The sequence below is a fragment of the Octopus bimaculoides genome, chromosome 26, assembly GCF_046866305.1.
Source record: "Octopus bimaculoides isolate indiv1 chromosome 26, ASM4686630v1, whole genome shotgun sequence".
NCBI classification, from domain to species: Eukaryota; Metazoa; Mollusca; class Cephalopoda; order Octopoda; family Octopodidae; genus Octopus; species Octopus bimaculoides.
In genome coordinates, this window is record NC_142953.1 from 1,608,185 (window position 1) to 1,624,240 (window position 16,056).

Sequence of the window (16,056 nt, forward strand, 5' to 3'; positions counted from 1 at the left end):
GCCTCCACCACCGCTGCTGCTGCTGCTACTACTACTACTACTACTACTACTACTACCACTACCACTACTACAATCCCATACCAGACAAGGATTCTGGATTATTTTTCCTGTTTTTTTTTTACTCAATTTTTGAGAGTGGTCGGGTTCATTTTTAGTATTCTCGTTTGTGAGAGCAATCGACTTTATTTCAGATTTTCTCATTTTAAAGATCATCTCTGGTCGATCATTGAGAGGATGTTGGTGCTCCAGTGAACCAAAAAAAAAAAAAAAAAAAAAAAAAAAATCTACATATCTGCCACTGGTGTTAGTTGTCGCAGGGTAACATTCCGGAATCATTCTACAATTACACAAATTAATAAAACTCCTATATTAACAACACTGAACTACATAACATAAACAATGTCTGTTATTTAACCTTCTCTCTCTAAACATTCACCTTATATTCCTTCTCCCTCCCCCCCTCTCTCTCTCTCTCTCTCTCTTTCTGATCTTCTTAATCCAGTCCTTCTCTCAGTACACTTTCCTTTGTCACTAATCGTCAACTTTGACCTCCTGGTATTTACCTAATCATATCACTTTCTCTTGAGTCAAGTTTCACATCTATGTTATGTATTTCTTCATGTTTGTTTGGTGTTGTTGTTGTTCGTGTGTGTGTGTGTGTGTGTGTATTCATACACACATACATGTGTATATATGTATATGCACACATCCACACATAGATGCGTGAGGTGTTTTTCTTGTAAGTTCTGTCTCGAAAGAGACACACCCACTTTTAAAAAGGACCCAAAACAGGAAAGTTATTTATACACACGTGTGTGTATGTATATATATATATATATATGTATATATATACACGTATATATATATATATATATATATATATATATATATATATATATATATATATATACGCGTATATATATATATATATATATATATATATATATATATATATATATATAAACACTCATGTATAGTTTGATGTTAATATAGGGTGTGTTGTCCTTGGTTTCTTTGTAAGTAGCTTCTCGAGTCTTCTCTTCCTGTAGCAAGGTATAGAACGGGTGGCGGGGGACGGGAGAGTATGGTGTAGCTGCCAGGATGGCATTGATCTGTCAATAGAAGATGTCTCCAGTACCTGGGTAGAGGGGAAGACTGTTGTCTCTCTCCGTATAAAAGGTTGTTACATTTAAGGGAACGGGGTCAGAGACAGTCAAATGTAGAGAGCGGAGTGGGTTAGGGTACAAAGGTGAGTGGAGTTGAGGAAGTTGCAGTTAGGGGTAGGGGCCTTAGGTCAATAAGTAAAGGGTTATCAATGGAATCCTTATTGTTATTTTAAGAAAGAGAAAAAAAGAAACATTATATTTCTTTCGAGTTATCTCTTGCCTACTGGTTATTTAGGCATATTTATACATACAAGAATGTGTGTGTGTGTGTCAGGACCCCCGCCACCGCTCTTTCTCTCCCAATTCTTTCTCTTTGTCTTTTGTGTGTATGTATGCATATACATATATTTTTTCTTAAAATAGGCAGGCATGGTTGTATGGTAAGAAACTTGCTTCCCAACCTCATGGTTCCGGGTTCAGTCCCACTGCGTGGAACCTTGGGCAAGTGTCTTCTACTATAAGGCTATTGCACTGTTCCACGCAGTGGGACTGAACCCGGAACCATGTGGTTGGGAAGCAAGTTTCTTACCACACAGCCATGCCTTTGTGTGTGTGTGTGTGTGTGCAACAATATATTTATAGATTTGTATATGAGAAATGCATGTTGTAATATATGTGTGTGTGTGTGTGTGTGTGTGTGTGTGTAGTGTATATCTGCTGTGTATGTATAAAGTGGAAAACACACACACGTTTGTATGTGTGTATATATTTACACCTATATACATTGTATTTACACAAGGTACCAGTACAAGGATGGGAGGTACCACAAGTAGATAACTAACATCTACTTGTAAAAGTCTCTGACTGTGTTTGTCTTTTGGAAATCTGTCTCCAGTCATCTTTCTCGCTTGTCTCGGCTCCCTGTCTCTTCTCCACCACCCCTGTCTCGGCTCCCTGTCTCAGTGCCCCCTCCCGTGTTCCCCCATTAGTAACATCAAACCAGTATGTCTACCGTACTTTTACCTATCCATTTATTTACACAGGCTTCTTCTGTATAAGGGGCCACTCTTATAACAGGAACCCTTAACCTGTCTGACCTGTCAGAAATGTCAGCCAAATTTCTCTCAAATCACACCTTATTGTCATAAAGAAATATGGATACATTGGATAAAATAGTCCAAGATACACCATGCCTGAAAAAGAAAAGAAAGAAACAGAAATTGGGACTGGAGTGGCCAGGACTGAAATGCACTTTGATCGTAGGTTTGCTGGATCAGCTTGGCCTGGGGTTAAATAAAAGCCATCACTGTCGGCAATTTTACCACGACCACCACATTGAGTACCACCACAGCTATCACTGTTGCTAAAAACCATTACCACCACCATCACCACCATCTCAATCTCCACTACTACTCCCCCCATCATTATCATCACCACTACCACCACCACCACCACCACCACCACTAGCATCACCATTACTATCACCACCACTAGCATCACCATTACTATCACCACCACTACCATCACCACTATCACCACCACCAACACCACTGCCATCACTACCACCGCCCTCACCAGTTACTCCCTCTATTTCTGAACTTTGGTGTCCTTAAGGCTGGTGTTTGGTATTTAAGAAACCCCCGAGTCTTTCTCTCATTTCTCATTTGATACACATCCACGATACATCTTCATATCTCCCGATATCAACTGATCTTTTCTCTTTCTATAAACACATAAGTTCCCCCTAGGGTGAGGGGCCAGGTTAAAGGTTAGTGATTATCTCGAGCTAAAGGGTTGTTGTTGTTTAGACGAAGGGTTTTGCTGCTCCGATCACATTAAACCAGTGCTTCTCAAACATATTTGTCCCACGCCCTATTTCCCTACTTCCACTTTCAAAAACACCCAAACAAAAGAAAAATGAGGTCCCTCCACCACTAATCAGATCAACTGGAACACTCATAATTGATGGGGTGCCTGTGTGTGTGTGTGTGTGTGTGTGTGTGTGTGTGTGTACCATAAGTACACACATGCAGTGAGGTCTTGTATCTTTTTACACTAAAAAATTCCCTTACCATTCTATGATATCCTACGTATGCCAACATGGAACATAGATATCTAATGATGATGATATCCATATATCAAGCTATTAAATGATGATGATATCCAGTTATCGCTTCCCTCCTGTCATACATAATCCAAACCCAATTTCATATTCTATTCCTATAAACCAACAGACACCCACATGCACGCATACACGAGCGGATGCACAGACGCACGCATACACATACACATGCGTGGCGTGCGACAGGCTTCTTTGAGTTTCCGCTCTACCAAATTTTATTCACAAGGCCTTCAATCCTTGACCTGGAGCTAGAAGACAGTTGCCCCAGGTGTTTTGCACCGGGACTGAACTTAACCCAAGGTTGCCAAGTGAACTGGTTTAACTTCCACAGCCATAACCCTGTCATTTGCACAGCCATAAATTACAAAATTTAACTATCACCACCGCAACACCACCACCACCACCACCACCACCACCATCACTAGCATCAGGACCAATATCTCCCCCTCCCCCTCCTCCTTCTCCACAGTGAAAAGTGAATTTAAAGTGTTTTATCTGGAGAAATAATGGAAAAAGACCGTTTGGCTTCTAGAAAGATCTTAAAGGAACCCAATCTCACATACACACTCTTATCCACATGCATATATACACATGCACACATACACACTCACGAATACACGCATGCACACATACAAGTACACATACGCATGCACTCTTATGCACACACGTATTCTTTTGTGCATACACACTCTTTTGTAGCTATGCACACGCATGCACACACTCATGCATACACACATGCATAAACTACTGTACACACTCATGCACACACACACTTACACATGCACACACGCACTTACACACACACACACACATACACTTACACACACATGCACACACTTATACCTTTCAATGCCTTTTCATGAGTGAGACTTTCTCCTGAAAGCTTCCCTGCATCTCTCCCCCACCCCACCCCTCACACACACACATTTGAGCCACTTATCTCTTTAAATAGGGTCAGTGGGTGGAGGGGGACGTGGAGTGGAGGGGGGAAGAACTTGCATTTTTGTTATCTTTCATATATAAGAGTAAAAGTAAGAGGAATATTGATAAGATTGAAAAATAGCAGTGTGTATATATATATATATATATATATATATATATATATATATATATATATATATATATATATACTATAGAAAAACCCCAAAGAAATCCATGCTCTCTCACACACACAGTATATACACACATACGTTTATTTTATACACATACACACACATATATGATTTTACTGTAAAATAAGATTGATGAGATTGAAAAAAGCAGTGTGTGTGTGTATATATATGTGTGTGTGTGTGTGTATACATGTATGTATGTACGGGTAATATGTTGTGCGTATATATATGTGTGTGTATGTCCGGGTAATATGTTGTGTATATATATATATATATTTCTATATACACACAGACATTGTATATATATATATATATATATATATATACACACACACACACACATTATAAAGAAAAATTGAAAATAGCAGTGTGTGTATATACATCTTATGTTCAATGCCAACATGAATGTGAAATGTTGATGTGTGAGTGTGCATACACACACATATATGTATGAGAGAGAGAGAGAGAGAGAGAGAGAGAGAGAGAGAGAGAGAGAGAGAGATACATCTAATATTCTTTCTTCCTTTGTTATTAACTTTAAAAAATAAAATCTAAAAAACCCCCGTTTCCTTTCTGTTCTCACCTAAGTAGTCTCTTTATCCCTATTTAGGACTAATTATTTCCCCCACCCCAACAGGGCTAATTATCTATTCTCCCCATTCCAATTAAGGCTAATTAGGAAATGTAATCAATTGTAAATGTTCACTTTTACATCCCTTCTCTCCTTTCTTTTCCCTTTCCATCTCTCTCTCTCTCTCTCTCTCTCTCTCTGTTTCTCCTACTTTCATTCTCTCTCTTTTTCTCTCTCTCCTGTCAAAATAATCTCCTTTTTGTGCTGTATTACTTAAGTACACAAAGATGGATGTGTATTAATTTAGTATGAACACGTGTGTGTGTGTGTGTGTGTGTGTGTGTGTATGCTTGTGCATGTGTGTGTATATGTGTACTTGCATGTGTGCTTGTGTGTGTGTGCTTGCATGTGTCTGCTTGTGCATGTGTGCATGTGCTTGCATGTGTGTTTGTGCTTTCATGTGTGTGTATGTGTGTGTGAATATCTGTATTTTAAAATGTTTCTGAATGTGTGTGTGTGTGTGTGTGTGTGTATGTGTGTGTGTGTGTGTGTGTGTGTGTGCAACTGAAATAAACTTCCACTCTCCTCTCAAGAATCCAGTTTCACCAAAGATTTATTCCATCAAACTAAGCTATAATTGGTTATTAGCTGCTGCCAACAATACTAAGAACGGTTATTACACCCACACATTGTAAATCAAAAGGTGTTACATTCTTGAAAGTAGGTTCTCCGTTATTTTTGTGGTCGAAGAGTCAGAAATGGTGAAAATGGTAGACATCATCATCATCATCATCTGTTTTTTATGCTGGCATGAGTTGGATGGCTTGACCAGAGCCATACCAGGTTTCGTTGTCTGTTTTGGTTTGGTTTCTGCAGCTGGATGCCATCCCTAATGCCAACTGCTTTAGGGTGTACTGGATGTGATTTTTATGTGTGAGAGAATGGTTAACCATCCTCTCATACCGTCTCCGATGAAGAGACGGTATGAGAGGTATCCTGGAAACAACTGTAAGACCTTCTATTTATAAATGTTCTATATTATACACAGCCTTGGTTTTTTATTTCATTACGAAATCCTTATATTCACACACTGATACATGACCTACGTTGGACCCCTTATTCACATAATCACCGAACCTGGAGCTTAACTATGCTCTATCCACAGCACTTACTCAGCATTACCTGAAACCTCTGGGTCTCATGGACACCACTATCGCTCATAACTAAAGCAAAAATTGAAAATAGCAGTATGCGTGTGTATATCTTGTGTTCCATGCCAGTGCCCTTTACATCGCACCATCACCAGTGCGCTTTATGTGGCACTGACAGTCTTTGCATGGCACCAACTTCAGTGCTGAGCCAAGTGCATTTTGGTATTTAGTTTCGTCCCTCTCAGTTCCAACTTCTTTTCTCATCCAGATAAATTTTACCTTTCATTTCCTTTTGAAATCAATATCAATTCCCAGATCTGTTTTCCATTTCTTATCAATACCCCTCTCACCCTCCCACTCCTACACCTGAATATCATCCCATTAATGTTTTTCTTTTTATTTATTTCAGGTAAGCATTAATTACAATTTGGTACTAATCGGTTCTGTAATTGGTGGATACACCTACAGTTTCAGGAAACAATGGAAGTAAGCAAGATATTATTTGGAAACTTAAAACCAGAACCGGTGATGTATGACCGCCACTTCCTCTTCCTATACTTTCAATGGCTAAACGTGTGAAGAAACAAGCTCTCTTTCTTTTTCTTTCTTTCTTTCTGTCTTTATTTGTTTTTCTTTCTAGCTTTGTTTTTGTTTGTTTCTTTCTTTCCTTCTTTCTTAGTTCTGCTTGATTGGTAATAACATGGGACTAAATAACGAGGAAGTTACTACGTACTCGCTCGATTTGCTAGAAATAGCAGCCATGCTTTGCTATTCATGTTAACGAGAGCAGCAAAGCATGGCTGCTAGTTTTAGAAATATAAGCGATATATTTTAATGAATCCAACTTCAACACTAATAATGTCACATTTAAAAACAACATTATCTTGCTGGTTGTTGCTCTTCTGTTTACTGTTTGAGTTCCGTTTTAAAATACTTTCATTTCGTGAGGGAAAAACACATTCACTATTTTTAGCTTTCCAGGTAAATACTTTTACTTCGATGGAATTCTGGAAACGAAGAAGAGCTAACATTTTGAACTTAGAATGTAAGGAGAGAAATAAAGACTAAATTTCGTCTGGCGATGGTTCACTCGAATTGTGGGCCTCACCCGGCAACCACGACACAAACTGTTACACACACGCACACCTCAAAGTGTATAGACTCGGTGTAACCATCTAACGAAGAGTTATTCAAATTGTGCTTCTTAACTTATCGATTAAGCACGTTAACGAACGCACATCTTTCTCTCTCTCTCTTTCTCTCTCTCTCTCCCCTCTCTCTCTCCCCCCTCTCTCTCTCACTCCATCATACACACAATCTTGTCTCCCTCTAACGCACACACAGTACACGTTTCTCTTTCTCTCACACAAATCTTCCTTTCTCTCTCACCCCACACTCTATCTCTCTCTCTCTCTCTCTCTCATACACACACTCACACTCGGAGTAAAAGACTCTACTTTCTAACAATAATACAACAATAATTACCAATCGATCCAACCCCGACACAATTTCGTTCGTCAGCTGTTGTCAAGAGGTCGCACCATAAATTTGAGCAATTCTCTGCGAACGTTGCCCTATACCAGTCAACCACTCGTCATACCACTCCTACCATTCGTCTTAAACAACTTTATTATCATTGCTGTTAGCGTCATGATTCAATAAAACAGTTAGACCACAAAATAAACTTCGTCGTTAATGATTTGAATCAAATTTCGAAATATATGCAACAGTGAAGTTAGAGTTATCTCCCTCAGACGTTTCTTCACTGAATGACCAAGAGATTTTCTCTTCTCTCTCATCGGTTTTAATGTAATTGCTCTTTTTAATGGAAAACGCTTGTTGTCTTGAAGGCAGCGAGCTGGCACAATCGTTAGCAGCATATGAAGTGTGTGTGTGTATAGGAAGAGTAAAATAGGAGGCCGTGATGTCCATGCCTTTCCCCGGAGTGTATCAGCTATGCAGGGGAAGTGGAGAAAAAAAACTTAGAGGAAGTGAAAAATACGGCGCACAAAAGGCCATAGTGACATTATATTCGTCTTTATATTCCGAGTTCAAATTCCGCCGAAGTCGATAAAATGAGTACCAGTTGAGCAGTGGGGTCGATATAAATCGATTAGCCTCTTCCACACAAAATTTCAGGCCTTGTGCTTCCAGTGGAAAGGATTATTATTTTAATTTTTTTTTTTTTAATGGAGCTTCTAGTTTTGCATGTGTTGGCGGTTTTACTACCTGCAGCCTACGGTACCATGCTATCCGTTCTTTTCAGCTCTCTAATACTTTCCTGATTATTCTGGCCATGCCAAGGAGACAAACACTTTGTAACAGTTTCACTGGTACTTAATTTATTGACCTAGAAAGAATGAAATGCAAAGTCGACCTGAGCGGAATTTGAACTCAGAACATAGCGACGGGCGAAATACCGCTAAGCATTTCGCCCGGCACGCTAACTATTCTGCCAGCTCGACCGTCTTCAATAATAATAATTGTAATAATAATGGTTTCCAATTTTGGCGCAAGGCCAGCAATTTCGGATGTGGAAATAAGTACATGGACCCTCAGTAATCAACTGGTACCTATATTATCGACTCTGAAAGGCAAAGTTGACGTGGTAGCCAGTGCTGGAATGCCTTTGCTCGTAAATTTACTGGATTAGGACTGACCTGGGCCCAAACAATAACGACAATATCCTTATTGCAGTGGGACTGAACCCGGGACCATACCGTTGGTAAGTAAGCAACTTACCACACAGCCACTTCTGCGCCTATAAGCCTGCATATATATATATATATATATATATATATGTGTGTGTGTGTGTGATGGGCTTATCCACTGACAGGGTCTCATTGTTTTAGGTACCTCGTCTCTCTCTCTCTTAATCCAGTTGAACATCCAAGATGGAACAGTTTGAGCGAGTGAGAGGAGAGACAACTGAGTCAACCCTAGGTCGATACCTTATATATTGATTGACCTTATGGGATTCGAAATTAGATCGCGGAGAACCTCGACAATAAACGTTATTTATCCGATCCTCTAACGACTCTGCCAATTGACCGCTATATATCTTAAATATAGATAGATAGATAGATATAGGTAGGTAGATAGATAGGTAGATAGATTGATAGATAAGGGACGAGGGGATAGAAAGAAATGGATCTAAATATTTCCTTCTTTCTTCCTTTCATTTTCTTCCTCTCTATCGTTATCTCTCTCTCATTTCTGTATCCCTCTCTCTCTCTCTCTCTCTCTCTCTCTCTCACACACACACTTTCTAACCCTTTCTTCGTTCCTTTGTCCCGTTTCTTTCTCTTTCCAGCCCTTATTTCCCCTTCACCATCACCACCATTCAATCTCCCTTTCCTTCGTTTATCTCTTTCTTTGTCTTCTATTTTAACACCTCCTCTCTATCTCTCACTCCCTCTATCTCTCACTCCCTCTATATATCTCTCACCCCTCTGTATAGCTTTCTCACTCCTTCTATCTCTCCCTTTCTGTCTATTTCTCACCCCACTCTGTAAATCTCTCTCACTCCCTCCCTCTATCTATCTCTGCCTTGCACACGCGCACATTCCTTTTCCCCTTCACCCTCTTCGTCTCTTTCTCTCACACTCATATTTCTCTCTCTTACATTCGTTCTCTCTTTAATCTCGTCTTGTCTCAAGCCCCCTCCTCCCCTCTTTCTTCACAATGTCCTCCCTCCCACCATTTAGCCACGCCTCCTCCTCCTCCTCCTCCTCCTCCTCCTCCTCCTCGAAGGCACCATTCACTTGTTGTATGTCTCCCTCTTCTCAAACGTAATTAGATTCCTGTCGGCTGCTGCCGCCCGTCGTCCATGGTCGCGTGCCACAGACTGTGTGTGCGTGTGTCTGTACGTGTGTGTGTGTGTGTGTGAGTGTGCATGTGTTCTTCTGCGACAGCTGTTCCTTCAACGAGGCCAATCAGATGTCCTCTGCTAACAATGACTTCTTCGCCGACCACCGTTGGATCAGGTTTTACACACGTATAGGCACACACACACACACACACACACACACACACACACAGCATTTAACAAAGAAAAAAAAAAAGAAAAAAAAAAGAAAAAAAAGAAAGAGCGCACACAAATACCACACGCGCGCAGGAGTGGCTGCGTGGTAAGAAGCTCGCTTCCTAACTACATGGTTCTGGGTTCAGTCCCACTGCGTGGTACCTTGGGCAAGCGTCTTCTGCTGTAGTTTCGGGCCGACCAAAGCCTTGTGAGTGGATTTGGTAGACAGAAACTGTAAGAAGCCCGTCGTATATATATATATATATATGTGTGTGTGTGTGTGTGTAACCATTTACAAGGCTTTGGTCGATCCGAGGATATAGCAAAAGACACTTGCCCTGGTGATTTGGGTGTTGCACTTAAGATTGCAAAATCACAGTTTCGGTTTCGATTCCCAGTCCGGGCGGTGTGTTGTGATCTTAATCAAAACGCTTTATTTCATGTAAATGAGCAACTCTGCGACAGACTGGCATCCCGTTCAGGGTGAGTGTTGAGATCTCGGTCTTTTACACACCTCGGAAACCGAGTAACCAGCCCCACGAGTTCCTAAATCTTGAAGCAGTAATGTCCAGGGTTTGATAATGACGGAAAAGTCCTGCTTTGTTCGTATTTTTGCTAAAAGTCCTCAGTTTTGTCTGTTGTGTCCAGCAAGCATTTGACAGGTCCTAAACCAGGACTGCCATGTTATGTTGGCAAACAATCTTTACTCCAAAGTATTGTTGCTGAATATCTTTCGTTGTGAGATTTACAAATTGTTATTTTCTAATACATTGCTCTTGTGTCAATTAATTTTGGAATTAATGAAGAATTTTATGAAATATCTATATCATTAATTTGGTGTTTGACACATAACGTGAAATTTCGAAGGAAACTTTCAACTTGGATCATTTCAAAAACAGGAACCTTGTTTCATAGAGCCGGGGACAGTTTCGGGTGGGTTCATATCCTTTTGTTACCATATTTCTGTTGAAATGCACTTCCTTTGTTTCAATTCATTTTGAAAAAAATGAAGAATTTAGTAAAGTGTATTGGGGTCGATCTTGGTCGCTAATTCCCTTCAAAATTGCTGGTCTTGTGCTGGAACAGAAAGAATTGTTATTTGGCCAAATTGTTAGAGCATCGAAACAAATGCTTTTGCGATAGTTCTTCCGGCTCTGTTCGTTGTTAGTTCAACTCCGACCGGAGTCAACTTTGGCTTTTTATCCCTCAAAATTGTTGGTCGTCTGCTGAAATCAAAAAACCATTGTTTTGTGTGTGTGCGCGCGCATGTATGTGAGAGACAGAGAGGAAAAAAGACGTATCCCTCGCCCTCCCCCTCTCTTTCTCACTGTCTGTCTCTCTCTCTCTGTCTTTCTCACTGTCTGACTGTCACTCTGTTTCTCAGTCTGTCTCGTCACGGTTCACGTCACACATGAAGTTTACTAAGACAGTGTCAGCGATTTGTTTCTTTTATTTCTGTGAAGCGGAGTTAGAGCTGGGTTCTCTAGTTGCACACCTGTTCAACTACCCCCCCCCCATTCTCCCTTCTCCCTCTCTCCATTTATCCCTCTTCCTTTCTATCTCTCTCCTCCCCCTCACTTTCTTCGATCTCACTCTCTATTCCCTATTTCTATCTATCCCCCCTCTCTCTCTCCCTTTCTATCACTTTTCAGGTTCTCTTCCCTTTTCAGGTTCTCTTTCACTCTTTCCCCCTCTCTCTTATTCTTTCTCCCTCACACACACTCACGTGATCAGGTTATCTTGCCCTCACGCGACGAAACTAGTTTTACGCTATTCTTCTTTCAAACCACCTGCCCTTATTGCGTCTGTTCCCACTCTTAATACGAACCCACGATATTTTTACCCATTAAAAAATGCCAAATTTCCAGTGAAGCAAACGAAAAATAAAAGACTACAAGCAAAATGGTGTAAGAAAAAATAGAAATAAAGGGTAAAATTGCGAGGTAAAAAACGTTTGTAAAATTGGTTCGTTTAATCCCGTTCGTCGAGATTCTTTCATAGTTATTTAGTTTAAACCCGTTTTTCTCAACGGAGTCCGTATGACTCTTGCGAATCCAGTCGTGAGTGGTCGATCCTATTATTTTAAAACTTCAAACTTCATTTGTTTTCTATTTTGATAAATTCTCTCTGTTGAAAATTATATTTTTATATTTTAAATAATTTGCAATTTCAGGAAATATGTTTTTATATTAAATTTGTGTTTTCTACTCACGACTAGCTAGCGCGGACGCGCGAACTTTCGAGTGATAGATAGATAGAGGGAGAGAGAGAGAGACAGACAGACAGACATATAGCTCGCTCCGGCCAGTCATGGTATTAGCTGTCAGTAGCCAAAGAATCAACAGCCATGCAGGCAGACAGACAGATACTTCACTAGCAGTGAGCACTTTCACTTCTGACAGCTAATAGCATGACAGTGCCAGATTTTGTTCTTAAAATTCTGTGTAATAAATTGGTCATACTTCTACAAAATATTTTTTTTAATGCAATTCCTAATAATATTTAATCAAATATACATTAGGAACTTTCTTTCTTGGTTCGGCCGTTGTCCGAAAACTAAGAGTAAATACTAGGCCGAAAGGAAAAAAGTACTGGGGTCGATTCATTCGACTAAAATTCTTCAAGGCGATGCCCCAGCATGGCCGCAATCTAACGACGGAAACAAAAGGTAATTTGTGCGTGTGTGTGTATGCATGCATGCAAGTGTGTATATATATATACACACACACATTACCAACCGACTGTGTCCTACTCTTTTCTTCTACCTCCTACTCTTATCGTCTGCTAATCTCTCCTCCACCTCCTCCCATTTTTTCTCGTCTGCTTTTCTATCAGTTTTATTTATTTATTTATTTGTAATCCACCGTTCATTGCCTTCCTTCCCTCCCCCTTCACCTCTCTTTTCTCGTCTTGACGTAATGCGTGCAACACCCTCTCTTCTTTCCTACCTACTTACATCAATCGTCTTTCCTCTCCCTCTCTGTCTTCTGTCTCTCTCTCTCTCCTTTCTATCTTTCGCTCCCTCTCTCCCTCCCTTCTGTCCCTCTTCCTCTCTCTCTCTCTCTCTCTCTCTTATCCCCCTTTCTCCTTCTCTTCTCTATCTTTCTCTCTCCCTCTCTCTTTGTATTTCCCTTTGTCTTATAATCTTTCTCTTCTTTATTTCACCCTTTCTGTCGTTTTCTTTATTCCTCTCCTTTTCATGCCTTTCTTTTTCTTTGTACTTTTGTATGTCTTACTTTTTTTCTTTCCCTTTAGGCACTGTTTCTCTTTCTCTCGCCAACTCACTCTCTCTTTATCTATTAACCCTCTCTCTTTCATATATATACACACACACATACGTACCTGTACCTATCTACATTGGCGGGGGGACCTTGCCACACTTGACAATAAAAACCTGTTACCAGTCGAAATAAAAAGCAGCAGCTACAGAACACAGACCATCTGCAGCGTATTATTCACCCTACCCCGGCCACCCTATTCTATTATATACCTTTGTAGTACAGGACGGGTGTCGGAGGGGCCTGTGTATCCTGGCGTCAATTTGTCCCCCTTCATGTTTCTACCTGTTGACACATGCCTACGCCAAGCACGCGTGCATAAACACACACACAGATATAATAATGATATTTGATGTATTATCTTTGGGTTCAGCTGGCAACTGCCAGCCGTTCGGCTCACACGAACCGGGCCTTGTGGCGCGATTTCAATTCCTTCAGATAACCGTTTCCCCTCGTTTCTGTTTTTTTTTTGTGTTTTTTTCCTTTTTGCCAAACAATGCTTTCTCGTACCAACAACCGCCTGTTGTCCTTTGAGGGGCTGTGGGAGTATTCTCACAGTCCCTGTTCTGCAATATACGAAATTCAAACAAAGAAATAAACACACATTTTCGAACAAAGAGACCCACTGAACAACCAGCCGTAGTTTCCAAACTTATTTCGTTACAGAACCCCATTTTACCAATTTCTTAAAACTGTGGCACCCAAACCTATATTTTGTGGAATACTCCACCACCTTAATCTTGATGAGGCCCTGTATGAAACAAAAACTGCTTAAAGAAATTAATATACATATATAGGCGCAGGCGTGGCTGTGTGGTAAGAAGCTTGCTTCCCAACCACATCGTTCCAAGTGCAGTCCCACTGCATGGCACTTTCGGCATATATATATATACATACATATATATGACGGGCTTCTTTCAGTTTCCGTCTACCAAATCCACTCACAACGCCTCAGTTGGCCTGAGGCTATAGTACAAGATGAAGGTGCCATGCAGTAGGACTGAACCCAGAACCATGTGGTTGGGAAGCAAGCTTCTTACCACACAGCCAAGCCATGTATACATCTGAAAATTTGTTTTTACCAAAAGTTCCTGTACAGCTGGTACTCTGTTGATTATAATGAGCGCTCCAGTTGATCCAGTCAACAGAGCAGCTTGTTCAGGAAATTATATCTGGGTTATTGATTGTAAGAATGAATTTTGTTCTGGTAGATTCTGTTTTGAAGTGTCAACAGTCAAATTTAATCTTAACAGCTGGTGTAAAGTAAATAAGTCCTTCCTTTACAAGGAGACGTTAACAGCCACATGTTAACAAAGGAGCCACTGCAGAGTGGCTCGACTTGCTAGAAATAGCAACCAAATCTATCTTGAATCACACCTTTTGGTAAAAGTGACTGATGGAATAAGTATGAGGCTTACAAAGAATAAGTCCTGGGGTCGATTTGCTCGACTAAAAGCGGTGCTCCAGCATGGCCACAGTCAAATGACTGAAACAAGTAAAAGAGTAAATAAGAACTGATCCCTGGTCCGTCTATCTTTTTTTTTTTTAAAGATACTCATTTGTAAATTGACATCTCCACATGCTCTGGGACCCTGTTCTACAACTAAGGCATATAAAAATCAAATGGTGTGGCCCAAAATACAAGTAAATAACTGCAGTAGGTTTGAACTTGCAATCCATGGTGATAACCCAATATTTTATCCTTTCATCCACCCAGCCACTCAACAGATTTTTAAAAATCCTCTGAACGAAAAAGATAACAAAACCCATTTCAAAAAGAGATTAAAATAATTTGATAAATGCTATCTCTAATAACATGTTTATTTTTCCATGGAATTTTACAGGGATTTACAAAAATATGTGGGAATCTTTAGCATTGATAAACACCTGTTTTACCTGGTTAATTTAACAGAGTATTTCAACATTTAACCATCTTTCTCACCTGATTGCTGTTCTCTGGGTCCTGGGTAAGTGAGTGGATTTGGTAGACAGGGAAATTGAAAGAAGCCCATTGTATGTGTGTGTCTTTGCGTCTGTGTTATACCTCGCTACTGCTTGATACCTAGTGGTGGTGTTTTTTAAGTATTGTTTCATTAACCATTTCATACACAGCTATTTCTTTGATTTATCTTCGATTTCCATTCCTCATTTTCTCATTTCCATTTCTCTCTCATTCCTTTCTCAATTATTCTTTTCTTTCCTTTCGCTCATTCAGTCGAACTACAAACATAAAGAATTCGCCACATAAAATGTAAGTAGATGATGTGTTACGGCTGTCACTCTCTGTCGTTCACTGCATGGATTAACACTACATGTGGTTTACTGCATGCAGTAATGCTACTTGTTTGTTGCAGGATTATTGCAAAAATTATCTATTGCATGTTTAATGCTACATGTAGTTTACTGCATGCATTAATGTGACATGTGATTTTCTGCATGTTTATTACTAAAGGTGGTCTATAGCATGCTTAATGCTGCATGTGGCTCACTGCAGGCATTAATGCTACATGTGGTCTACTGCATGCTTATTGCTAAAAGTGATCTATTGTATGTTTAATGCTACATGTGACCTACTGTATGCGTTAATGCTGCATTTGGTCTAATGTATGCATCAAGGCTGCATGTGGTTTTACTGCATGGTTTAATGCTACATGTGGTTTGCTACATAGATTTATACTACATGCAATCTGCA

The 16,056-nt window shown here is 40.1% G+C and overlaps 1 protein-coding gene across 5 annotated transcripts in view; it reads left to right on the top strand.

Moving 5' to 3' along the window:
• LOC106871852 (TNF receptor-associated factor 4) overlaps positions 1-16,056 on the top strand; it is a 60,509-nt gene that overhangs the window by 23,940 nt on the left and 20,513 nt on the right. For 2 of the 5 annotated variants that reach the window (XM_014918575.3, XM_014918577.3), the window contains one exon: positions 15,580-15,615. The exons of the other annotated variants lie outside the window; for them this stretch is intronic. In XM_014918575.3, coding sequence (XP_014774061.2) covers positions 15,580-15,615 — 36 coding nt within the window. The remainder of the gene's footprint in view (positions 1-15,579; positions 15,616-16,056) is intronic. 5 annotated transcript variants of the gene reach the window in all.